Source organism: Cetorhinus maximus, chromosome 8, assembly GCF_964194155.1.
Source record: "Cetorhinus maximus chromosome 8, sCetMax3.hap1.1, whole genome shotgun sequence".
NCBI lineage: Eukaryota > Metazoa > Chordata > Chondrichthyes > Lamniformes > Cetorhinidae > Cetorhinus > Cetorhinus maximus.
The window spans coordinates 96,695,851-96,722,417 of record NC_135886.1 but is presented as its reverse complement, the minus strand read 5'-3'; the positions used below and the strand labels follow the sequence as shown (position 1 = coordinate 96,722,417).

The following is a 26,567-nucleotide window of genomic DNA, read 5'->3' as shown; positions in this document are numbered from 1 at the left end:
CTCCTGACTTGTGCCTTGTGGACAGGCTTTGGGGAGTCAGGAGGTGAGTTACTCGTCACAAAGTTCCTCGCCTCTGACCTGCTCTTGTAGCTACAGTATTTATATGGCTAGTCCAGTTGAGTTTCTGGTCAATGGTAACCCCCATGATGTTGACAGTGCGGGATTCAGTGATGGTGATACCACTGAATGTCAAGAGGAGATAGTTAGATTCTCTCTTGTTGGTGATGGTCATTGCCTGGAACTTGTGTGGCGTGAATGTTACTTGCCACTTGTCAGCCCAAGCCTGGATATTGTCCAGGAATTGCTGTATTTGTACATGGACTGCTTCAGTATCTGAGAAGTTGTGAATGGTGAACATTGTGCAATCATCAGCGAATTTTCCAACTTCTGACCTCATGATGGAAGGAAGGTCATTGATGAAGCAGTTGAAGATGACTGGGCCGAGGACACTATCCTGAGGAACTCCTGCAGTGATGTCCTGGAACTTGGATGATTGACCTCCAACAGCCACAACCATCTTCTTTTGTGCTTGCTATGATACCAACCAGCGGAGAGTGTTCCCTGATTCTTATTGATTCCAGTTTTTCTATGGTTCGTTGATGCCACACTCAGTCAAATGCTGCCTTGATATCAAGGGTCGTCGCACTCACCTCAGCTCTGGAGTTCAGCTCTTTTGCCTGGTGTTTTAACCAAGGCTGTAAAGCGGTCAGAAAATGGTGACCCTGGTGGAACCCAAACTGAGTGTCAGTAAGCAGGTTATTGCTAAGCAAGTGCCGCTTGATAGCACTGTTGATGACTCCTTCCATCACTTTACTGATGATGGAGAGTTGACTGATGGGGTGGTAATTGGCTGAGTTGGATTTGTCCTGCTTTTTGTATACAGGATATTCCTGTGGAATTTTCCACATTGCTGGGTAGGTGCCGTTTTGTAGATGTACTGGAACAGCTTGACTAGGGGCATGGCAAGCTCTGGAGCACAAGTCTTCAGTACTATTGCCAGGATGTTGTCAGGGCCCATAGCGTTTGCAGTATCCAGCGTCTTCAGCCGTTTCTTGATCTCACGTGGAGTAAATTGGCTGAAGACTGGCATCTGTGATGCGGGGACCTCTGGAGAATGGCAAAACGGATTATTCTCTCAGCACATCTGGCGGAAGATTATTGCGAATGCTTCAGCCTTGTCTTTTGCACAGATGTGCTGGGCTCCTCCATCACTGAGGATGGGTATATTTGTGGAGTCTCCCCGTCGAATGAATTGTTTAATTGTCCACCACCACTCATGGATTTGGCAGGACTGCAGAGCCTACATCTAGTCCGTTGGTTGTGGAATCGCTTAGCTCTGCTTTTCACTTGCTGCTTATGCTGTTTGGCACGCAAGTAGCCTCATGTTGCAGCTTCACCAGTTGGACACATTTTTAGGTATGCCTGGTGCTGCTCCTGGCATGCCCTCCCTCTTTATTGAATCAGGGTTGATCCCCTGGCTTGGTGGTAATGATAGACTGGCTGATATGCCAGGCCATGAGGTTACAGATTGTGGCTGAGTACGATTCTGCTGCTGCTGATGGCCCACAGTGCCTCATTATTGCCCAGTTTTGAGTCGCTAGATCTGTTTGAAATCTATCCCAATTAGCATTGTGGTAGTGCCACATAACACAATACAGGGTATCCTCAATGTGAATACGGGACTTTGTCTCCACAAGCACTGTATGATGGTCACTCCTACCAATACTGTCATGGGCAGATGCATCTGCGGCAGTCAGGTTGGTGAGGATGAGTTCAACTATGTTTTTCCCTCACCACCTGCCACACACCCAGCCTAGCAGCTATGTCCTTTAGGACTTGGCCAGCTCAGTCTGACGTGGTGTCACCGAGCCACTCTTGATGATAGACATTGAAGTCCCCCACCCAGAGTACATTCTGCACCCTTGCCACCCTCAGTGCTTCCTCCAAGTGGTGTTCTACATGAAGGAATACTGATTCTTCTGCTGAGTGGGGGAGGGATACATGGTAATCAGCATATTTTCTTGCCCATGTTTGACCTGATGCCATGAGACTTCATGGGGTATGGAGTCGATGTTGAGGACTCCCAGGGCAACTCCCTCCCGACCGTATACCACTGTGCCACCACCTCTGATGGGATGGTGATGTTGGTGTCTGAAACATGATCTGAAAGGTATGATTCCGTAAATATCACTATGTCAGGCCGTTGCTTGACTAGTCTGTGAGACAGCACTCCCAATTTTGGCACAAGCCCCAGATGTTAGTAAGGAGGACTTTGCAGGGTCAACAGGGCTGGGTTTGCCATTGTAGTTTCCGAAGCCACCACTCCCTGGGTCATGCTCCGGCCAACCTGGGTCCCACTCTGGCTGCCTCTTTTTCATGGGCCACTGGCACCAGTACTAAGACTGGAAAGAGCTGTGCTGAAGGGATGAGCTCCACTTGAATAGGGATGGGATCATTGTCCTAGTGGAAAGGATAATTAAGGAGGTAGAAAAACCTTTAACCTAATGAGGAGGGTGGGGCAGGAAGGATCTACAAAAAATAGAAACAGCCTAAATGTAAGCACAGGAGGGCCAGACAGCATAGGAAAGGAAAAAGGGAGGACAGTGAAAGCAAGGGAAGAAACTGCGTTACAGATGGGAATCTAAAAAGATGGTTAAACAAAGTGAGAGGGAATCCTAATAAAATGAGATGAAGTGTCTGATAACAATGCACAGAGTAATAAAATAGGGGGTCTGGAGGCAATCACAGATTGGGAGAAACTAGACATGGTAGGGATTACTGAGACATGGCTACAGAAAAGTCACAACTGGGAAATAAACATTGCAGGGCATAACATATTTAGAAACTATAAAGAGGAAAAAGGGGGAGCCAGAGTAGCCATGCTTATTAGGGATAACAATGGCATTGGAAAAAAGGGGCGCAAGCTTTGAACAAGACAAAAATAGAATCCATATGGATAGAAATAAAAGATAAGAAATCAATCACACTAATAGGTGCGGTCTCCAGTCTAGTGGAAGGGGGATGGGAAAAAAAAGTGCAGACAAATTGGGGAATGGAGTCAAAAAACATAGAATAATCATCATGGGGAATTTCAACTACCCTGGTATTAATTGGACAGAAGAGATAGGTAATGGAGGCAATAGAATAGAATTCCCACAATGTGCACACAACTCCCAACATGTAAATAACAACAAGGAATGATTTGTTATTGGATTTAGTATGGGGAATAAATTAGAGTAGATAAGAGAAGTTAAAGTAGGGGAACATCTAGCTAATAAGGATCATTATATGATACAAGTATGACTGAAACCAGGTTAATAGATTGGAGAAAAGCTGATGTTGAGAGGCTGTGAATAGAATTTGGGAAAATAGGTAAGGAAACAATATTGGCAAACAACAATGTAGAATAATGGGAAACATTTAAAACGGCGCTCAGAGTGCAGAAAAAATATATTCTGCCGAAAGGAAAGAACAAACTATAATATTATTGGAACTCTATGGATGAATAAAGACATATGGAAACAATTTAGGGTTAGAAAAGAGGCATACATTAAGTACACAGACAGCAGAGGAGCGCATGATAAAATAGAATACAAAGAGATTAGGACAGAAATCAATCAGGAAGGCAAAGAGGAACTATAAAATTAAACAAAGGAACGTAAAACAACATCAACATAATAGTTTACAGGCACATCAACAAAATAAGGGGGATTGTGATGGGAACAGTAACATTAGGGGATCAACAGGATAACATCACAAGTAATGATAGAGAGGTGGCAGAAATATTAAATAATTATTTTGCTTTGGAGCCAGGGAAATTGAACAGGCAGACATGACACTGAGCAACAAGGTAAGTGCATTTAAAATAATAAAATGGATGTATTGAATAAACAAGCTCAAAGAGATTAAAACCCCTGGTCCAGATGAATTACATTCACATATTTTAAAATAATCTAGGGAAGAGGTAGCCGAGGTATTACTACACATACTTAATAACTCATTGGAATAAGGTGTAGTGCCAGAGGACTGGTGGATAGCTAATGTAATTGCTATGTTGAAGAAAATTATTGACCAGTTTTATATCGGTGGTGGAAAAATAATAGAATCCATACCAAAGGAGAGAATAGCAATGAGAAAAAGGTGAGAGGTGACGGAATAGAAGTGTTTAAAAAAATGAAAGGTTTTGACAGAGTGGATACAGAATGTGGACACAGATAGTTGAATGCAACAGAAAAGGTTCATTCTAAAAATTCAAGATGCACTGTCACACACAAGATAATAGATTAATTCAGTTAAAAGTCTTGGGAGATTGATGGTATAGGTTCTTTATTTTCAGAAGCTTTTCAAACATCTCATCATCTTTAGATTAAGAATTAATAACCAAAATCACATTTTTGCAGTAACTCAATACTGTAGCTTTAACTACATGTTCTGCTTAAATAGGAGAAGAATTGTAACTATATGAGGTAAAGAAAAAATGTAACAAAAACATGATGGGTACAACTTCATCAGTGGAGACAACTAAAACTATTTATTGCTGATATAGGATCTTGGGAATTCAAAATGGTACTAGTGGGCTGCTAGTTATGTGATGCAAACTACAATTTTCATGTTAAGCTACAACTAGCCTAATTGGAAGCAGCAAATAAGTACTGTGATTTACCCTCTACTTCAGCTATCACAATGAAAACATATGATGGATCAAAATTTCTATGGTTAAATTGAGCTTCATACATTAAAATAGTCTTCAGCGTCAGCCAAAATAAGATCTATAATACTAAGAATTAATGTAAATGGAGATAAAAGGAACTAGCTTCAGGTCTTCATCAAACTGATAGCAAGCAGTGGCTGATTATACATGCTGACCCAGAAGCTAGAGCACATCAAATTTGTAAGATTGGAATTCCAGGATGGCAGGCACTCAACTAGTGAAGCTGCAAATTTGTGCGCCAAAAGTTTGCCAACAGAATAGTAGAGGATACTATTATGTATTTTTAAATTTGTCTTGGAAATTTTATTTATTCACATTTTCATGCAATTTTGTTGATCATGTACTTTTTTAATAGCACCAATGGAAAAATATCAATACACAAAATCTATAATGTCATTCCTAAAAAACAAATGTGCCACTTTCTAAAAGCACAAGATTCTGGGCACAATTTCATGCTGATGTGATATGCGTTGGTTGAAGAAAAATTGGTCCAATGCTAGCTTTATGAGCACTTACACAGTGGTACAAGAAAGCCACTTTTATATTTTGGTTTGTTCTATAAATGTACCTTGATCCTGGTCCTGCTGCCTTTCTCCTCTGGATAAAGTTTTCATTGAATGATGCTTTAAAAGTTAATGGCCTCCGTCTGTACTCAAACATCATGAGCATCAATCATCCCAATATGAAACAAGGAAGTAAGAAAGGTATTGGGAAAGCATATGGAAGTTATTAGTGATAATATGTGAAAATAAATCAAGACTAGGTATTTAATATTCTAAAAAAGCTGCCACATTTGGCAATACAGAAATACATTGGAACCGAAAGAATAGCAGTATTGAAACTGGACTGCACATTAAAAACTCAAAAGGTTCCGAAAGAAAGAAAGATAAAAGGGGGAGAAACATAAGAGAAAGATAGACAATTATCTAATTTTATGTTCCCAAGCTACAAATCTTCAAAATGTTATTTTTAGGGTGCCATCTAAATGAAATCCATAATGTTTAAAACCATATCTGACTACCTTTACATATTACTTATAAAAAGTGCATAAGGTACAAAATTTAATGGCTGCTACAAAATCTTTTCTATAGAGTCTATTTCTACTTGAAGCAACTTCCAGAGTAAATACTAAATCATGGTAGCTTCAACTAGGCATTGTAATTAACAGCAAAGTGGAAATTAAGACTTTAAAGCACTCAATTATCAGTTAATTTATATTGTGCAACTTGAAATTCAGAGCAGACTATATTTTACTTAGGTGCAATTGTTGACTTGAAATCATTTAGATTTCATCTAAAAGGCTGTTTGTAATAATCAATCCAAAATAATAAATGTTCATTCTACCTGTTTTGTGGCTCTTGCTGTAATAATTGAGCTGCTATTTTACGCAAGTCTGTCACTTCTTTCAACTCATCCTCATCTTGTACCATTTGCTGCAAATCCCTCGAAGGCCTGCAATTTCACAATCAAGTAATATTTCTTTGAGGAACCATCTAGAGAAGTCACAAAACACCTTTTTAAAAAAAAAAGTGGCCTTGAACTACACACTGACATGAACTTAATTTGACCTTTCCACAATATAAATTTGATACTTTCATTTATGGGATATGTTTATCTTGTGAATCATGCTTCTTGGTGTTACAGGAACTCAGTAGGTGGGACTATGAAATGTTCATTGAACTCCAAAAAGAAAACTACCAAAATTGTGTTTGTCTTTTTTTATAAATGGAGATAACATCTGGGTCCTGTAACATTCCAGGACATACCTCAATGCATTGTATGGGTTACAACCATGAAACACGTATTTTCAGAGTCATCCTGGCTGGTAGTTAAAGGAGCCTGTTGTGTGGTCCGAAAGCAGCACAAAAAAAACAAGCCACCTGTAATGCTAGTGAGTAATTTTTAAAAACAAAGCAGAGGCATAGCAGCCGTAGCATTTACTGAATACCTATCAAAACAAACTTAGTTGAATTGAGGAAAAATAATTTCATTGCTTTGTTCAAAGCTATCAATTGTAGTGTTTTATATCTAGAACTAACAAATGTACCTATACAATTGAGATACATTGATTCAGCAGAAAATATAGTATAATTGCTGAACATTTCTAATTGCTGAACATTTCTAATACTTAGAAGTCTTCCTAAGCAACACTTCAAAAATAATTCATTTGTTGTGAAACATTTTGTGCGGAGTCCTGAAAAATGTTATAAACCCTAGTACATTTTCTTTCTTATACTGGTTGATCATGGATAGTTTAAGGTCAGGAAGAGTTAGAATTTCTGGCTTTTAACCAGACGTATCCCAAGATATTGGCAATGGCAGAAGCAGTCAAAATAAGATGCAGCATCAGTTAAAGGCTAATTATTTTGTCTGAAATCTTTCTAGATTGATAGCTACTTGGGAAATTCCCTATCTAAACAACTTGCCCAGTTTATCTCAAGTTTAGATAATAACTGATATCTTTCCCTTCTGGTAAACATTAAAAAACTCAGTTATGATTTTGTTTAAATTCGTTCATAGGATGTCGGCATCGCTGGATGGCCAGCATTTATTGCCCTTCCCCAGTTGCTCTCAAGGTGGTGGTGGGGTGCTGCCTTCTTGAACTACTGGAGCCCACGTGTTGTAGGAATATCCACAGTGCTGCTAGGAAGGGAATTCCAGGATTTTCACCCAGCGACAATGAAGGAACAGCAATATGGTTCCAAGTCAGGATGGTGTGAGACTTGGAGGGGAACTTGCAGGTGCTGGTGTTCCCAGGCATCTACTGTCCTTGACCTTCCAGGCAGCAGAGGTTGTGGGTTTGGAAGGTGCTATCGAAGAACATCTTGACATTTTATAAAGTGTAAGATTCAGAGTGTGATGGACGCTAAAAAGTAAAACTGTGGGCATGCACAAATACGTGTTGATATTTAATCCACAAATATTAAGTAGATAAAGTAGATGAGCATAAAATTAACTGAAACAATTAAAATACTAAAATTTTGAGAGAATGTATTTGTCTCAAGTGGTAGCTCTAGTTTAAAAAAACAGTATTAAACAAATCAAATTCAGAATAGAAGAATACAGGAGGCCATTCAGCCCAAAGATCATCAAAGAGCAATCCAGGTCGTCAGAATCTCCCGCTCCTTCTCCATATCTGAGCAATTATTTCTCCTTCAAGTATTTATCCAAAGTTGCCACTGAATCTGTATCTATTACTCTATCAGATAGTGCATCTGAAATCCTAAACACTCGTTACGAAAAAAGATATTTCATGTTGTCTTTGCTTCTTTTGCCAATCACCTTTTATCAAATGCATTTTCAAAGTCTGCATACACATCAACCGCACTGCCATCATCCACCCTGTGTTGCATATTTTTAAAAAATTAGGCTCCTAAAAGTTTGTTTTAGGGATTAAATTTGAGAAAGAATTTTTTTCCCCCAATTTTGAACTATTCAATGGCTTTAAGTTCATGTGGCCCTTCAATTTCTTTTTTGCAGCTTTGATTAAGTAACTGTGTTCATACCTTGGTTCATCTCCCCAGTTACTTTCTTCGGAGAGTTGTGATTTTTCAGGCAACTTCCCTCGCTCCTGAGACACAATGCATTATTGAAAATTGATCACCATCATCATCCAAGCTACATTTTTATAAAATAAGGATATCAAGCATGAAACTTTACAAATTCCTCCCTGCAAACTTTCCTAAGTTAGCATATAAACACATCCCTTTGAAGTCTCAGTCCACAATTTTAGTTTTAAATTCACAGGGTCATAATTTCATCTAAATTGACCTGAAGTATTTTAAGAAATTGGACAGTATTTTAAAAACAGCAAACATATCACAGAAACCCTAAACTACAAAGATTTTCAATTATTTTTTCTTTCCAGACATCAATATTCTATTCCATTTCCTAAATTGCAGAATGCCTAACTAGTGTTACAAATAAAACTGGAGATTTAATGTGTAAGCAAATTTGTCTCAAAATTCAGGAAGGGCTTCTGCTCCCGATCAGTGTTCTTTAGATGACGCTCAGCAGCATTATCCTAACCCCCTTTTAACTGAGTGATCTGCTGATTACCATTAAGGGAAAGCGAGATGGGTTTTTTTTTAAAAAAGGAAAGCCATGTCTGAATTATTTTTTTTGAAATGCACTGATAAAAGAAATGTGATTCATGTGTTTGATGGAGTGCTGCATAGGAGCTGTTGATATAAATTAAGGCACACATTATTAAAAGGAATGCAGCAAAATCAACAGTGTAGTGGTTCATGGGTTGATTTGGAGACTGAATGGTGCTAACTGTGGTGTCCTCTTGTGGCCATTGGTGGGAGTAAAACTCTTCATATTAAAAATCATCTAATACCAGGCACACAAATTAAACATTTTCAGATCACACAAAAATAGGAAGCAGGATTAGGCAAAGAGTTATGAAAGTTGCAGAAAAGGTTTTGACAAGATTCATTATAGGAAAGTGCGAGAGACTTTAGTTATAAGGAGACACTAGAAAAACTGGGACTCCTTTAATTACAGCTAAGAATTTAAGAGATTTTATTTAAGTGCCCAAAATTTAGAAGGGTTTGATAAAGCAAATCAGAAAAATGGTTTCCACTGGTGGGCATGTCAATAACTAGACGACACAAATGTAAGATCACAAAAACAACAAAGTCAGAAGCAAGGAGATTTAAAATATATGAAACAGCAAGGATTGCTAAAATTTGGAACATCCCACCAGAAGCAGTGGTGAAAGCAGGCTGCAGTTTTTAAAAAGTGAAGTGAATTAATAGTTAAAAAAGAAAAAAATAAAGAGTATGGAAGAATATGCAGAAAAACGAGACTAAGTAGGCAGGCCTGTTAGAGGTAAAAACGTAACATGCTGGAAAAACTCGACCGGTTAGGCAGCATCTGTGGAGAGAAAAACAGAGTTAATGTTTCAGTTAACGTTTCTCCGCCGATGCTGCCAGACCTGCTGAGTTTTTCCAGGTAATTCTGTTTTTGTTTTGGATTTCCAGCATCCGCAGTAGCTTTTAGCTTTTTGTTTTTATCTTAATGTTTCAGGTCTGTGCCCTTTTGGAGAGCTGGCATTTGCATGATGGGGCAACTGGATTGCTCCTGTGCCAAGAATTCTACAATTCAATGCTCCATTCAGACAGAGTAATCAATTATTTGACAGGATCCATGACATGCAACAGCAAGTATTCAATAGTTCTGGGAGCTTGTGTCTCATCAGCATTTGTCAGCAATGTTTAGATTGGAGCTCCGGAACGTTTTAAATACTGTACCTTACCGCACGTTGGCAAATTATTCCAAGTTACATGTTGTGACAAACAAAGGAAAATTATGGCATTCAAAAAGCTCTGGATCAACTAAACAGATGGTTTAGGGATAGAAGAGGAATTTGATGTGGTTAAGAAAATATCTGTATTAAACGCTCAAGATACATGTAATAAATAAATGACCATAAGCAAAGGATTAGGTAAATTAAAGGATTTACCACAATTGATTTGTCGATATGAAGTTGCTAAGCAAGCTAATCATCATTAGGCTGCATCTTAACATATCTGGCAAGTCAAAATAAGTTCTTCTAGAGAACATGGAACAGTGCACTGATTACATTTTAACTCTCGATCTCTGGAGCCAGTTCAAAGTTTAGAGATAAGAGTTAGTTTCTAACACATCTGACCACTACATAAAACTGCTAATTCTGAATTATTTGCCAATTTCACTGAAAAGGCAGGTATAACATGGCTGGTGATGTCACATTGGTGCAGCATAGGATGCCCTTTTGAGACTGGGTTAATGTAGATAGTTTGCTTTACCCTACATCAAACATTCTAGAATATTGCACGATATACCTTTTAAAACTGAGGAGAAACTTTCTCAGGGAATTAAATGTCTGGCAGAATCAATGATAAAGAAAACTGTATATAAGTGGAAGAAACTCGGCTGATTGGCCAAATTAACCTTCACTCAATCTGTGCCTTACTTTTATTGCAAAGTTATGTACTTGAGAGCCATTTAATTTTTGGACTTTCAATTTAAGCCTGTTATCAATATTACAGGCAATACTATACTGCAAAAATATGTGCTTTGCTTCTATTTTCCTTCCTTATACTATTTTCAGAAAACTCAAATTTTGAAACTTACCTTTATGATGTCATGTATTTGCATACTCAATTGGTAGAGAGGGGAGAACTAGGCTAAATAGTGGAGATTGTTCTGTACAATTTTATCTGCAACTCTAGTTTTGCTAATTATAATATTCTTATTACTGTAACCGCTTAATTCCCCTGGATTCATCCCACAGCATAATTTGTTGACACTGGATAAAGAGCAAAGGTGTTGAGGCTAACAGATGGATCACTCTGTTATTAAGTTATTCCTATGAAGCACAAAATGATAAACATAAATTCTAAGATAATTGGCACTTTTAACATCCGCTTAGCATCATGCCACATCAGTTTACTTCTATATACAAAGAGAAACACCTTACTTTTAAAAAAGTCACAAATGGAGGAATTAGATGGACATCTCCAGCTTCAGATGGTGGTGTCTCCTCTTCTTCTGCATTATCAATTAAGTCTAAATGCTCCTGATCCAACGAGGCTAAAATAAAAGCCAAAAACATTGAGAGGACATGAAGACTGTTTTAACCCCTAGTGTCTCACTGAAAATTTGTGAATACAATTAAGCAGTAAGCCTGTACGGTATTTGCCTTGGAGAAAACAAAATATGAGAAAGTTCATTCAAAACTGGTACAACTTCCAGATAGTTACTTTTTCAATATCCAGGATTTTGAAAAAGGTTTCCAATCAACACTTCAGCTTTTGCAAAAAAGGTTCTAATTATCTTCTATGGTTTAATGAGTTCATCCAACAACAAAAAAATTGCATTAATTTAGCACCTTTATGGTAGTAAAATATTTCATGGAGCTTCACAGAGAAGTTGACCAAATTTAAGATCAAAGCACATAGAGACACATTAGGGCAGGTGATTGAAAGCTTGGTCACAGAGGTAAGTTTAAAAGGATGCATCAAAAGGGAGAAAAAGGTAGAGAGGCAGAGGGATTTAAGGAAGGAATTCCACAGCTGGGGACTGAGGTACGGGCCATCAATGCTGAAGCAATTAAAATTGAGGATGTGCAAGAAGCCAAAGTTGGGGACAGCAGGGATCTTGGATGGTCATAGGGATAGATATTGTAGAGAAAGGGAGGGAAGTTTGAAAACAAGGATGAGAATTTTAAAATTCAACAAGTAGCTAAATTATACAGCCATGCAGATCAGGAAGACTGCACATTTAATCTCCAGCCTGGGCAAAGTTAGCCAATCTTAACTGTGGCAGTTTCAGCAGCATTAGTATCATTAGAATCCTTGGCATGTGCTTGGGTAGCCCAAGTGAGGACAGGATCAGGTTGATTGTGATGCCAACAACTTAATGACCTACCAATTGTCTCAGCTAGCTGAGTTATTAACCATTTGGACAAGATACTGAAAGATGTCCAAGCCCACTGACGGTTACCTCAGTAGGGAGTCAGCATTTGCAGGAAAGGAGAGAGAAGACGAAAAAAACTGGAGATACATTATTTTTTTAAAAATCAAACAGGTACTCAAATATTGTTCAAAAATAATTTTAACAGTTAAAATTTATATTAAACAAAAAATAAATTTAAAATAAAATTTTAAATTTCAAAAGTGCAATGTACTTACTTTTGTGCGAGTTGAGTTTATTCCCAACTAAATGATTGTCTGATTTCAGAGGCAAGTCCCTGGTTACTTCAGATACCTGAGAATGTAGGCTAATTGTATCGTCATCTGAGGGCTAAATAAAAATATCAGCATGAGAACATTTTCCAAGGGCAAAAAGTTAAACTTAAAGTTATTATAACTATAAATGTCACTTTTTGTGCCATGAGAATCAAGATGAATATTAACACCACAACATCTTCCAAAATCAAAAATGTTAAAAACCAAATTGAAAATTAGTAGAATGAGAGCTTTATGCATACAGTCATGAAATATTCATTATAATACAACATCAAGACTTATTTCCATCTCAAATCCTTTTAGAAACCAAAACTTTACTTTGTCATCTGTAGCAATCCCCATCTACACCCTCTCTGCCATTAATACTTTAATCCACATTTCTAATGTATCCAGAATATAATTTTCCTGTGCTCTCCTTATCAATTTGTCCTTTTCCATGTCACAATCTGCAACTAATTCAGGGCATTGCAGTTAGAGTCCAATCTTGCACCAAGTCCCATATTCCATCACCTCTCTCTGCAAAACTCTGTCTGCCTCCTCACCAGCACCTTGACTTCAAAATTCTCATCTTTGTCTGAAAATACCTAAGACGATCTGAGTGATTCCCACCAGACCTATGCCCTCACATTCATCCTCCACTGTTGAGCCTGAATTGCTTACTTCCTACATTCAACTCCTGACACAAGCTTTATAGTCAATTTGCCTCTGTTCTTTGGAACAGTCTCCCAAATGGACTGCACCTTGTTTCCCTCCCACTTCATTTAAAACTCCAAGAAACTAAGCATTCAGTCCACATCAACCAGCCCTGCCACCCCTTCCCAACTCATGATGACACATTCTCCAAGAAGCACCATAAAAAAACGTGTGTTGTCAAAGGTGAATGTACAAACTACAGGTATTCAAGGTACTACATAGTTCAATCTCATCAATGGGAAGTAGAGACTTTTAAAGTTTTAATATTTCACTTATGCCCCAGCACAGGCAATTGGACACAGTTGTGTTGCAGAAAATTAGCATCTGAGTTGCAATCTAGCCCAAAGTTTTGATGTGATGAAAATAATTCCCAAAACAAAATCAGTCAAGAAAAACTCCACTGAATTACTGGACATATTCACAGTACAAAACAGCCTATAATTTAATATAAATTGATATCTAATTAGCTCTGGAAGACAGGACAACCACTATGGTAAAATGAAAAAGCTCACCATGGCAGAAAGGGGGCCCTATTGGGTTTTCGGACAAAGTATGTTATTGAGTTGAGTGCTGAAAGCTTTACTCTACGTTATACAATATTTCAGCAAATGTTTAATCCTGATACTAGCTGAAAATAGAAGGAAGAAGTTTTGCCATTTACTGGTATTGACACCCCCTCACTTTGTTGAGCATATAATTCAATCAAAATTCTGAGATCATGCAAAAATATTGAACATTTCCTTGTAACTGGGATACAAACAGAAAAATGCTGGAAATACTCAGCATGTTTAGCAGTATCTGTGGAGAGAAAAACAGAGTTAATGTTTCAGGTCTGTGGCAGAGCCATGAAGTAACTTTTGAAGTTTAGACCCTGTTGTAATGTAGTAAAATGATGCCACAAATTGCAGTTTGTAAGACCTAGCTGCTCACAATGAGATAAATGACCACATGATCTGTTTTGGTGATGTTGGCTGAGGGATAAATGTTGGTCATCATGGTCTTCTTAATTACTAAGATGAAATAATTTACATCCACCCAACAGGGCAAACAGGGTCTCAGCTTAATGTCTCATCCGAAAGACAGCATCTCCACTGGTGTGACACTCCTTTAATACTGCACTGGGGTGGTAACCTAGATGATGCACGCAAAGCTCTGGGCTGGGACTTTAACCCACAACCTTCTGACCCAAGCCAAAGATGACACCTTCCCGACAACAGCTTTGAAGGACAAAATACTAAGAAAAGGGAACAGATTTTCTTGTTAAAGAACAATAATAATGTTACGACTAAGAGCTTATTTATTTTACTTGAGGGAAAAAAGAAAATAAGCTTGTGTCAAATATTGTACTGCTGATCATAAAAACTTTGAAACGTGAATGGGTAATCGCACAAATTAAGTAATTTGAATAGTGAGGATAATTATCTTGAACTTCAGAAAATCTCAGACAGATTGTCTGGAACTTTGCCAACATAAGCAGGCAGTGGGCGAGTGTTCTCAATACTGGGCACACAAACAACATCCTGATCCTAACTGTGCCGATATGATAAACCATAAGCAGAGGCCAGATGTTTCCTCACTCGCAGAAGAAAACAAAAAACAGAAGTCTCTTCAGTGGGCTATAAACACACACCTCGAGAGTAGTTCAGAGCAGGAATGAGGTGGACCTGGAAGATGATCATTTCTTGTTATGGCCATCATAGTTGGTGTGGGGGTGGTGAGAGAGCAATGCAAAAGAAAACATTAGGAGGTCACAAAAATAAAAATTAATTTCCTGTAATAATAGGTACATGAACAGAGAGCAGGATACCAGGCAAGTGCAGCTTCTCAAATAAATGCTAAATTGCCATCCATGTATCAACATGCTGCCTTAATTTTTTTAAATTTCTTAATAATATTTTCATTGCAAACATTGTCACATTGCTTAGAAAGACAACACTGAAAGCAAACTGCATTTCTCATTTGTCTTAGACACACTAGAGAATTGGCAAGCAAAGCCAAATGCCAGTTACAAGGGCCATTGAAAAAAAGCAGAGAGCACATAACAGCATCTATTCTCTACTGCCACTTGCTGGACATGTCTATCAAAGCAAGGTTAGAATGCAGTGAAAATATTGCAAAAAAACAATGAAGTAGCCATGCAGGAAACACAAATTTTGATAACTTCTGTCAAAGTAGTCATCTTAGTCACATGGTTGACTCTCCATCAAGCCAGAATGGATAAATTTTCAGCATTAGCTACAAACATGCAGCAAAGGAGGGTGCCGACTGGCTCATCATATCTGTGCTAGCTCTTTGAAAGAGCTATCCAACTAATCCTACATCTCTGATCTTCCCTGTAGCCTTGTAATCATCGTTCGGCTACCTTGAAATCACATTGTCCAAAAATTCTTACACTTCTCAGTTCTTGTTAAACAAATTAAAGGCTGTCTGAAGACCTGTTTGCAGGAGATATAACAGTATCAGACCATTGATCTTACTTGAATTTCAAGCAGAGGCCCCAATATTAATTTGCATCAACCAAAACATTATGCAAGACGGTCAGAATTCTGGTAAATGCCAAATTGGTAAGTGTCAATAAGTAAGGGCTTCAAGTTCATCACTGTGCTTGGCTGGTGAGATAATGGCTAAGTTGAAGCTTAGATTTTAGTCATTAGGTATGCTAAAATGCTATGTGAAACTTCAGATGGTCTTCCAGCACCAGATTAAGGTACTGATATGCACAAAAGTGGTTGGATTTTTCTAAGAGCTCAGAGTTTGTGTGTGTTTTAGGATGCCTGATGCAGTACTTCTTTTGATCTTTATACAATCTCTTAGGGAGAAGAGTCTGCTGCAATACTCATTAGTTCCTCAGCAATTCAGAAGAGTTCAAAGTCACACATAGTAAGTAAAACCACTATTCCTGCAAGAACGATGAAGCCAACAACAATAGAAGAGCAAGTTACCAAGCTTGACAAAATTTGAACAGAGTGTTGTTTCACAGAATTGTTAGTGTAGGAGGCTGCCATTTGGCCCATTGTGTCTGCACCGACCTACTGAGTATTTTAACTTAGTGCCAATCTCCTGCCTTTTCCTTGTAACCCTGCATATTGGATAATTATTTAAATAGAAACAATGCCCTCTTGAATGCCTCAATTGAACCTGTCTCCACCACACTTCCTGGCAGTGCATTCCAAACCCTAACTACTCAGTGTGATAAAGATTTTTCTCACCTCACATTTGCTTCTTTTGCAAAACACTTTAAAACTGTGCTAAAAGCAAAATACTGCAAATGCTGAAAATCTGAAACAAAAACAAAAAATGCTAGAAAAGCTCAGCAGGTCTGACAGCATCTGTGGAGAGAAAGACAAGAGTAAACGTTTCGAGTCCATATGACTTCTTCAGAACACTGTCTTCTGGTTCTCAGCCCATTTACAAGCAGGAACAGTTTCTCCCTATCTACTCTGTCCAGACCCCTCATGATTTTGAAAACTTCTATCGAGTCTCCTCTTAGCCTTCTCTTCAAGGAAAACAGTCTCAACTTCTCCAATCTTTCCTCATAGCTGAAGTGACGCATCCCTGGAACCATTCTCGCAAACCTCTTCTGCACTCTCTCCAATGCATTCACATCCTTCCTATAGTGTGGCACCCAGAAATGTACACAATACTCCAGCTGAGGTCTAACCAGTGTCTTATGCAAGTTCATCATAACCTCCCTGCTCTTGTACTCTATGCCCCTGTTAATGAAACCTAGAATACTGTATGCTTTACAAACAGCTCTCTCTACCTGTCCTGCCATCTTGAATGACTTATGTGCACATACACCCAACTCTGTGTTCCTGCACGCCCTTTAGAATAATTCTCTTTATTTTATACTCTCTCTCTCCATGTTCTTTGTACCAAAGTGTATCACCTCACAATTCTCTGCATTGAACTTCATCTGCTACCTATCTGCCCACTCTACCAATGTGTCAATGTATTTTTGAAGTTCTACACTGTCCTCCTCAGTTTACAATTCTCCCAAGTTTTGTGTTGCCCGCAAACTTTGAAATTGTCCCCTGCACACCAAAATCTACATCATTTATTTATATCTGGAAAAGCAAGGGTCCCAATACCAACCACTGGGGAACTTCCACTATAAACATTCTTTCAGCCAGAAAAATACCCACTAACCATTACTCTGTTTCCTATCCCTCAGCTAATTTTATATCCACGTTGCTACTGTCCCTTTTATTCCATGACCTATAACTTTTCTCACAAGTCTGTTGTATGGTACTATATCAAATGCCTTTTGGAAGTCCATATACACCACATTAATGGCCTTGCCCTCATCAACCATCTCTGTTACCTCTTCAAAAAAGCTCCAGCAAGTTAGTTAGAACATGATTTTCCTTTAACAAATCCATGCTGTCTCTTCCGAATCAATCCACATTTTTCCACGTGACTATTAATTCGATCCTGAATAATTGTTTCTAGCAGTTTCCCCATCACTGAAGTTAAATTGACCGGTCTGTAATTGCAGGGCAGATCTTCACAATCCTTTTTGAACAAGTGCGTAATGTTTGCAATTCTCCAATCCTCCAGCACCTCCCCCAAATCCAGGAAACATGGAAAGTAGGTAAAGGCAGATGCAAAGTATTAATTTAACATCTCAGTCATGCCTCTTGCCTCTATGTGTAAATCCCCTTCTCGGTCCCGAATCGGCCCTACTCCTTTTACCGCCCTTTCACTATTGATGTGCTTATAGAATACTTTGAGATTTCCTTTTATGTTAGCTGCCAGTCTTTTTTCATAATTCCTCTTTGCTTCTCGCATTTGCTTTTTCGCATCCCTTCTGAACCTTCTATATTCAGCTTGGTTCTCAATTGTATTTTCTACCTGACACCTGTTGTAAGCAAACATTTTCTTTAACCTAATTTCTATCTCCTTTGTCATCCAGGGAGCCCTGGATTTGTTTGTCTTACCCTTCCCTTTTGAAGGAACATAGTTTGGACAGTCAAGGTATCTCCCATTTGAAGGTAGCCCATTGTTCAGCTATTGTTTTTCCTGCCAACCTTTGGTTCCAGTCTATCCAGCTCAGCTCTGTTCTTGCCCCATTGAAGTCCGTTCTCTGCCAGTTGATTATTCTTACTCTGGATTGACTGTCATTTTTCACTGTCATTCTAAACCTTATGATACAATGATCACAGTCCCCTAAATGTTCCCCCACCGTCACTTGATCTACCTCATTCCCAGAACAAGGTCTAGCAGTGCCTTTCTTGTTGGACACATTCTGCTGTAGGAAATTCTCCTGAACACAATCTAGGAACGCTTGTCCCTCACTACCCCTTACACTACCACTATATCCCAGTCTATATACAGGTAATTAAAGTCCCTCATTATAACTACTCTTTGATGTTTACACCTCTCTGTAATTTCCTTGCCGATTTGTTCCTCTATATCCTTCCTGCTAGCTGGTGGTCTATATATTACACTGGGCAATGTAACTGTACCCTTATTTTTTTAGCTCTAGCCAAATTGAATCTGTCCTTCAGCCCCCCCGATACATCCTCTTTCTCCTGTACTACAATATTTTCCGTAACCAAAAACACCACCCCTCCTCCTTTTTTCCCTTTCCTATCTTTTCTGAGCATGTTGTGACCAGGAATATTTAACACCCAGATCTGCCCTTCCTTAAGCCAGGTCTCCATTATCGCCACATCATAATTCCACAAGGCAACCTATGCCTGTAACTCCCCAATTTTATTAACTATACTCTGTGGATTCACCTACTGTGTAACCCTGATTTAGACTTCATTACTTGCTCCCTTACTCCGACTCCACTTATTAACTTACTACTCTCTATTTCAGTGCTTTCTGCTTCTCCCAGCATTTTGTGCATGTTGGTATCACTTTCTAATATTCTCTCCTGGTTCCCACAACCCTGAGTTAGTTTAAACCCTTCACAACAGCACTAGCAAACCACCCCACAAGGAACTCAGTCCCGGTTCTGTTCAGATGCAACCCATCCAATTTGTACAGGTGCCATCTCCCCCAGAGCCAGTCCCAGTGTCCCAGGAATCTAAAGCCCTCCCTCCTGCACCATCTTTCCAGCCACGTATTCATCTGCCTTATCTTTCTATTTCTGTACTCACTTGCACATGGCACTGGGAGTAATCTGGAGATTACTATTTTAGCGGTCCTGCTTGCTAATTTTCTACCTAGCTCCCTAAATTCTGATTGCAGGACCACCTCCCCCTTCTTATCTATGTCGTTAGTATCAATGTGGACCACAACCTCTGACTGTTTTCCCTCCCCCACAAGAATGTCCTGCAGCTGTTCTGTGACATCCTTGACCCTAGCACCAGGGAGGCAACAAACCATCCTAGCCATTCACTAATTTTTCGTAATCAAAAATATCAATGACTGCTTTCCCTTCTTCCCTGAGAAAAAAAACAGTACACACTTAAAAGTCACTGATTTTTGCCACTATCTTAATGTCATTACATGCCAGGTTACCCTAAACTACAATATCCTAATACAACAGAAAATGTTTGTGAAAATGTATGTGACATGCATCAGTGCTTACTGAACACAATCAATTGAATAATGTTGCACTGGGGTCCTCAATGTGTACCTAAGTTGATTCCTGGTCCAAACAGCATTAAAACTTGTGTTCAAATGAAAAGCACTGTTTCTGTAAAGGAACAGCAATGATAAGCCAAATGGGTTATTGCTAGGTTTAATGGAAAATTTATGCTTTTACAGTCTTGAGGTTAGTACACACCCATCACTTGAGAAAGAGATAGGTGACATCATTAAAAAGAAAATCTGAGCTCCAGTAAATGGTCAAAGAACTCACTTCAGTTGTAGACAACCGTTTATCACCATTATCGCTACCAATGCCTGAGTCAGGGCCATGGTTTTTCACTGGATAAAAATCTTCCATGCTGAAAAATGAGGAAATGCTAAAATCATATAAAATAATAGTAGAGGCAAAACATCCCTTTAACAATCCCCACTTTTCATATATAACAATTTTGTTAAGGAAGCAAATCTCTGAATAGCGACACCCAGGGTTTTGAATCCAATTTGCAATTCATTCCATGCACTGAGAACAAGCCGTGGATTTGCTAACAAATCTTTGAAAACTATATATAGTGTCAGCTATTGTGAGGAGTGGCAGGCTTGAATTTCCTTTGTCTGCAAATTGCCTCACCCCCATTTTACAGATGAGTAAGAACTTGATCAAGCATTGCATTGGGTTTCAACTGTACTGCACCATTATCACCATTTATTATGTACTATACAATTTATTTTGTCGGCATTTATTACAGAACTGTCAAGTAAATGTAACAACTTTGTTGACTTAGTCGAGCTTTCTAATTTTTTGTTATAGCTGTAAACATTATTAGTCCCTTTTCAGCCACTGCATGTTTCTCAAAAACTGCTAATTTGCAGAAGTCAACATAAAAAAATAGGAAATAGAAGTAGGCCATTTGACCCCTTGAGTTTGCTCAATAACCTTTTGAACAGCTACTGGGAAAGAGAGATGATTTTAGCCATTTTAACAAACATATGGGATCTTGGGCTTCATAAATAAAGATTTTGAGTACAAAAACAAGTTATGCTGAACCTATATAAAGCTCTGGTTGGGCCACAACTATTGTGTCAAGTTCTGGTCATCACACTTTAGGGAGGTTGTGAAGGTCCTTGAGGGGGTGCAGTGGAGATTCACCAGAATGGTTTCAGGGATGAGGGAGTTTAGCTACAAGGTTAGGTTGGAGAGGATGGGGTTGTTGTCCTTGGAGCAAAGGAGGTTAAGGGAAGATCTGAAAGAAGCATACAAAATTGACTGGTGTAGATAAGTTTACAAAGAAAAGTTGTTCCCAATAATTATTGGTACAAAGACTAGGGAACACAGATTTTAGTTTTCATGCACAAGATACAGGGGCAGGAGAGGAAGAACTTTTATTTTAAACACAGTGAGAGGTAATGACTTGGAACTCGCTACCTACAATTGTGCTGGAAGTGGAGACGCAAAAGGAACTTGGATAGGCTACAAGAATAGAGTGGGATTAGATCGCTCTACAAAGAGCCAACATGATCTCGATGGGGTGAACGGCCTTCTTCTCTGCCATAATGACTGACTCCTCATCCAATGGACCAAGGCAATTACAAAACTTACCTGCATTTGCTTCCGTTTGCATTCACGTGCACAGTTAAGCAGAAAGTTTAGTTTCTATATGTGCTATGTAAATTACTAAATAACCTGTCTGTAAGAGGTTGAGGAAGCGCTCTCTTATCCAAAGAGGGGAGATCCAGAGAATCCGGCTTCTTGTCTATCCGGCATGATTGCATATTCAGGAATTTGAATATGTGCACTTTACCTTTTAGGCAAATCTGCAGGGAATGAAAAGGTTTACATTTTTAAGCAACTAAGATCAGCACATTCATACAGTAAATTAATGAATCACATTCAGACATCAAACAGTAGTCTGTCCTAATTCAAATCAATATTTGATTAAAGTTTACACATTTATGTTTTTACACAAACCTGTGCTGGAGGCGATTGCATTGGGTTGTTATCTAATATTATAACCTGAAGGTATTTCAGTTTTCTAAAACAGATGGGTATTTCTGTCACTTTATTGCAGGAAAAGTCTAATTTTACCAGAGGAAGTTCAGCCAATTCTGAAAAAAAGGAGACAAAAACATAAGTATGTATATTTCAACAAATCTGCATTCCGAAGGGAATGTGAAATGCGAGTGTTAACTTCTTACCCTCAGGTAACACCTGCAGATGGTTCCTGCGTACATTTAATTCTCTGAGCGACTGAAGTTTTTCCATTTGATGAGGGAGGATTTGAATTTCATTAGAGCTAACATCCTGTTAAAGACAATGTACAGAAATCTAATTAAGTACATTTCATATTTTGTCTACCTCTGTATGAGATGTATGAGAGCTTTGAACAAAGACTTTTACATTTTCCAATACATTTGTAACCAAACATTCAGAGCCAGGCCTGACTAGCAATTCTAAACCTTCAAACTTATTTAGGCTGGCATGTCCGATATTAGATTCGGATAATAGAATAATTTTCTGTTTTTTTTAATGTTTAGCATAATTTAGTACATGTATTAGCACCAGGTTAGCATCACTGCATCAAATTCAGACTGTTTGCAGATGGCTGTCCATGACAGCTTGGATGTTTTCTATAGTTTATTCATAGAACACTACATTTCTCAACAAGTGCAACAGGGATCTCAGTTATGCCTTGAGATATTAACATGCTGGACACCTCTTGCTATACCTTGAGACTTGCATTCATCATATCTTTTGAATTTAAATTGCCTAATTAGCTACCAAACAATCAAATTTGGAATGATAAAGATTCCTTCCAGACTACATACAAATTGTGCTCACTCAACTTATGTAATCTGTTGAAATATGATGTGAGATTTGTTCCTTGATAACAGGGCACAATCCCAGCATATCTAAATACATAGTCATTATTGAATTACTTCTGCTATACTTCCTTAGTTCCAAGAGGTCAAAAATAAATCATGTTCCATTGTGGTATGATGTGTACATCCACCTACATAAATTCACTCCCATTTCCAACTAGCTATGTTACAATTCTATCTTAATTAATCCTTGGATTGTGAAAAGCTCCACTGCCTACACAGAAGACTCAAGAGTCAAAATAAGGAGGGGAATTTATTTTCAGGGATACACACAATTTGTTTGACAGTTGCTTTACAGCAATATATAGATAAAATTTAACCCAATTAAAATGTTTGAATGTTACAATCAGCTTGATTGTAAAACTAAACACTGCATGGCATCTCTAAATCTGCCACACAGACACACACCCAACCACCACCCTCCTCCATCCCCCACACCTCAGCTGGCGGCACCCATCCCCAGAATCTGAACTGCCTCCGATGCAAGTATATTTCCCCTTAATTAAGGAGACCAAAACTGTACACAGTACTTCAGGTGCGGTTTCTCCAATGCCCTATTCAGTTGTAGCAAGACTTCACTACTTTTATACTCCATCCCCCTTGCAATAAAAGTCAACATTCCATTTGCCTGCATGAGGAGGAGAAATACTTTCTCTCAGGGGATTTTTAGTCCGTAGAATTCTCTTCCCCATAAATTAGTGGAGGTTGGGTCATTGAATTTATTCAAGTTAGATAGGTTTTTGATAGGTAAGGAAGTTAAGGGTATGGGGGACAGACAGGAAAGTGGAGTTGAGATCACAACCAGATCAATCATGAACTTATCAAATGACAGAGCAGGCACAAAGGGCTGAATGACATCCTCCTGTTCCTAATTCCTATATACTTGGTATACCTGCATGTTAATTTTGAGATTCATTACAAGGACACCCAGTTCCCTCTGTACCACAGCATTCTGCAGCCTCTATTTATTTAAATATTACATTGTTTTTCTATTCTTCGTGACAACGTGGACAACTTCACATTTTTTCCACATGATACTCCATCTGCCAAAATTTTGCACATTCACTTAACCCATCTACAGCTCTTTGCAGACTCTTTGTATCCTCCTCACAACTTGCTTTCCTACCTAGTGCTGCACTGACAGCAACTGGAACAAAGAATGTTACAATGGATCTAATTACAAAGACGCATCAATTAAGTGAGCAGGCAAAAGTTGGCAGACGGTTTCAACCCAGCTAAGTGTGATATCATCCGTTTTGATCCAAAGGACAGATCTAAGTATTCTTTAAATGGAGAAATCCAGAAACATTGGAAGTCCAAAGTGATTTAGGGATCCATGTAACTAAGCACTAAATTGTAGCAGTCAAATACAAAACAATAATCAAAAAGGCTAACATTACTCGAGTACTAGAATATAAGGGGGGGGAAGTTTTGCTGCAACTGCAGGTTAAGTCAGTCTGTTGGTAACCTTGGTATCACATTTGATCCTAAGGTGAACTTCCAACCTCACATTTGAATTTTACATTCATTTTGAGGGAGAAACAAGTGCGTCCAAGACTGGTATTTTAAATTTAAATAAGGGCAATTATGAGGGCATGAAAACAGAGCTAGCTAAAGTGAACTGGCAAATGCGATTAATAGAATTAATTAATAGAAGCTCAGTGGCAGACATTTAAAGGGATATTTCAGAATACACAGAATAGATACATTCAAATAAGAAAGAAAAATTTCAAGGGGAGGGCCCACCATCCGCGGTTAACTAAGTTAACAACAGTATCAACTTTAAAGAAAAAGCATATAATTATGCAAGGACAGGTTGCAGGTCAGAAGATTAGAAAAAATATAAAGAACAGCAAAGAATGACAGAAGATTAATAAGGAGGGAAAAATCAGAGTATGAGAGAAAGCTGGTTAGTAATATAAAGACGGATACTAAGAGTTTCTATAGATATTTAAACGAGAGAAGAGTTAACAAAGTGAGTGATGGTCCTATAGAGAGTGCGCCTGGGCAAATTGATAATGGAAAGTAGGGAGATGGCAGATGAACTAAACAGGTATTTTGTTTCAGTGTTCACTGTGGAGGGCCCAAGTAAGATCACAGAAATAGCTGTAAATCAGGAAACGGAAGGGAGGGAGGAACTTGGGAAAGTTACAATCACCAGGGAAGTGGTATTGAGTAAATTGTTGGGGTTGCAGGCTGACAAATCCCAGGTCCAATGGACATCAGCCTAAGGTCTTGAAAGAAGTGGCTAGTGAGATATTTGATGCACTGGTTTTAATTTTCCAAAAATCCCTAGATTCGGGGAAGGTCCCATTAGATTGGAAAATAGCAAATATAACTCCTTTATTCAAAAAGGGAGGGAGACAGACAGAAAGCCGGAAACCATAGGCCAGTTAGCCTAACATCTGTCACAGGGAAAATGTTAGAAGCTATTACTAAAGATGTTATAGCAGGGCACTTAGAAAAATTCAAGGCAATCAGGTAGAGTCAACATGGTTTTGTGAAAGGGAAATCATGTTTAACCAAGCTATTGGAGTTCTTTCAAGGAGTCACATGTGCTGTGGGTAAAGGGGAACCGGTGGACTTCCTGTACTTAAGATTTCCAGAAGGCATTTGATAAAATGCCACGTCAAAGGTTATTGGCAGAAAATAAAATCTCGTGACGTAGGGAGTAATATATTGGCATGGATACAAGATTGGTTAGCTATCAGGAAGCAGACAGTTGGCAAAAATGGGTCTTTTTCTGGTTGGCAGGATGTGACTAGTGGTGTGCCACCAGGATCGGTGCCAGGGCCTCAACTTTTTTACAATTTATATAAATGACTTGGACGAAGGGACCGAAGGAATCGTGGCTAAATTTGCTGACAACACAAAGGTGATAGGAAAGTAAGTTGTTAGAAGGATGTAAGGAGGCTAGAGTAAAGATCTGGCAAATGGAGTATGACGTGGAAAAATGTTAAATTGTTCATTTTGGCAGGAAGAATAAAAAAAAAGCTCATTATCTAAATGGTGAGAGATTGCAGAGCTCTGAGATTCAGAGACACCATGGGTGTCCTCATGCATGAATCACAAAAGGTTAGTGTACAGGTACAGTAGGTAATTAGGAAAGCTAATAGGATGTTATCATTTATTGTGAGGGGAATTGATTACAAAAGTAGGGAGGTTATACTTCAGTTGTACAGGGCATTGATGAGACCACATCTAGAGTATTGTGTACAGTACTGTTCTCCTTATTTAAAGAAAGATGTAAACGTGTTAGAAGCAGTTCATAGAAGATTTACTAGGCTAATACCAGGAGTGGGCAGGTTGTTTTATGCAGAAGGGCTGGACAGATTAGGCTTGTATCCACTGGAATTTAGAAGAGTAAGGGGTGACTTAATTGAAACCTTTAAGATCCTGAGGGGTCCTGACAGGGTGGATTTGGAGACGTTGCTTCCTCTTGAGAGAGAATCTTTAACTAGGGGTCACTGTTTAAAAATAACGGGTCGCTCTTTTAAGAGGAGGGGAAATTATTTCTCTGAGTTGAGTGTCTTTGGAACTCTCTTCCTCAAAGGGCAGTGGAAACGGAGTTTTTGAATATTTTTAAGACAGAGCTAGATAGAATTCTTGATTAACATGGGAGTGGTGAAAGGATTTCGGGGTAGGCAGAATTGTGGGGTTGAGGTTACATTCAGGTCAGCCATGATCTTATTGAATGGCGGAGCAGGCTCGAGGGGCTGAGTGGCCTACTCCTGCTACTAATTCATACGTTTGTATGTATTTGTGCTATCACTAAGACCGCCTATTTCCACCTCTGTAACATCACTTGGCTTTGCCTATCTCAACTCAGCTGCTGCTGAAGCCTTTGTTACCCTTAAACTCGACTATTCCAATACACTGTGGCTGGTCTTCCACATTCTACCCTCCATAAACTTGAGGTCATCCAAAACTCTGCTGCCATTGTCTTAACTCGCAACTAATTCCATTCCCTTATCATCCTTGAGCTCGCTGAACCATATTGC

The 26,567-nt window shown here is 38.7% G+C and overlaps 1 protein-coding gene across 7 annotated transcripts in view; it reads right to left on the bottom strand.

Moving 5' to 3' along the window:
* lrch2 (leucine-rich repeats and calponin homology (CH) domain containing 2) overlaps positions 1–26,567 on the bottom strand; it is a 134,599-nt gene that overhangs the window by 56,736 nt on the left and 51,296 nt on the right. For 4 of the 7 annotated variants that reach the window (XM_078547276.1, XM_078547278.1, XM_078547277.1 and 1 more), the window contains exons 4-12: positions 21,883–21,988; positions 21,656–21,792; positions 21,371–21,501; positions 19,961–20,048; positions 12,394–12,505; positions 11,181–11,293; positions 8,218–8,282; positions 6,056–6,163; positions 5,280–5,357 (exon numbers count right to left, since the gene is read on the bottom strand). In XM_078547276.1, coding sequence (XP_078403402.1) covers positions 5,280–5,357; positions 6,056–6,163; positions 8,218–8,282; positions 11,181–11,293; positions 12,394–12,505; positions 19,961–20,048; positions 21,371–21,501; positions 21,656–21,792; positions 21,883–21,988 — 938 coding nt within the window. The remainder of the gene's footprint in view (positions 1–5,279; positions 5,358–6,055; positions 6,164–8,217; positions 8,283–11,180; positions 11,294–12,393; positions 12,506–19,960; positions 20,049–21,370; positions 21,502–21,655; positions 21,793–21,882; positions 21,989–26,567) is intronic. The other 3 variants (XM_078547280.1, XM_078547281.1, XM_078547282.1) reach the window with 1 other exon arrangement.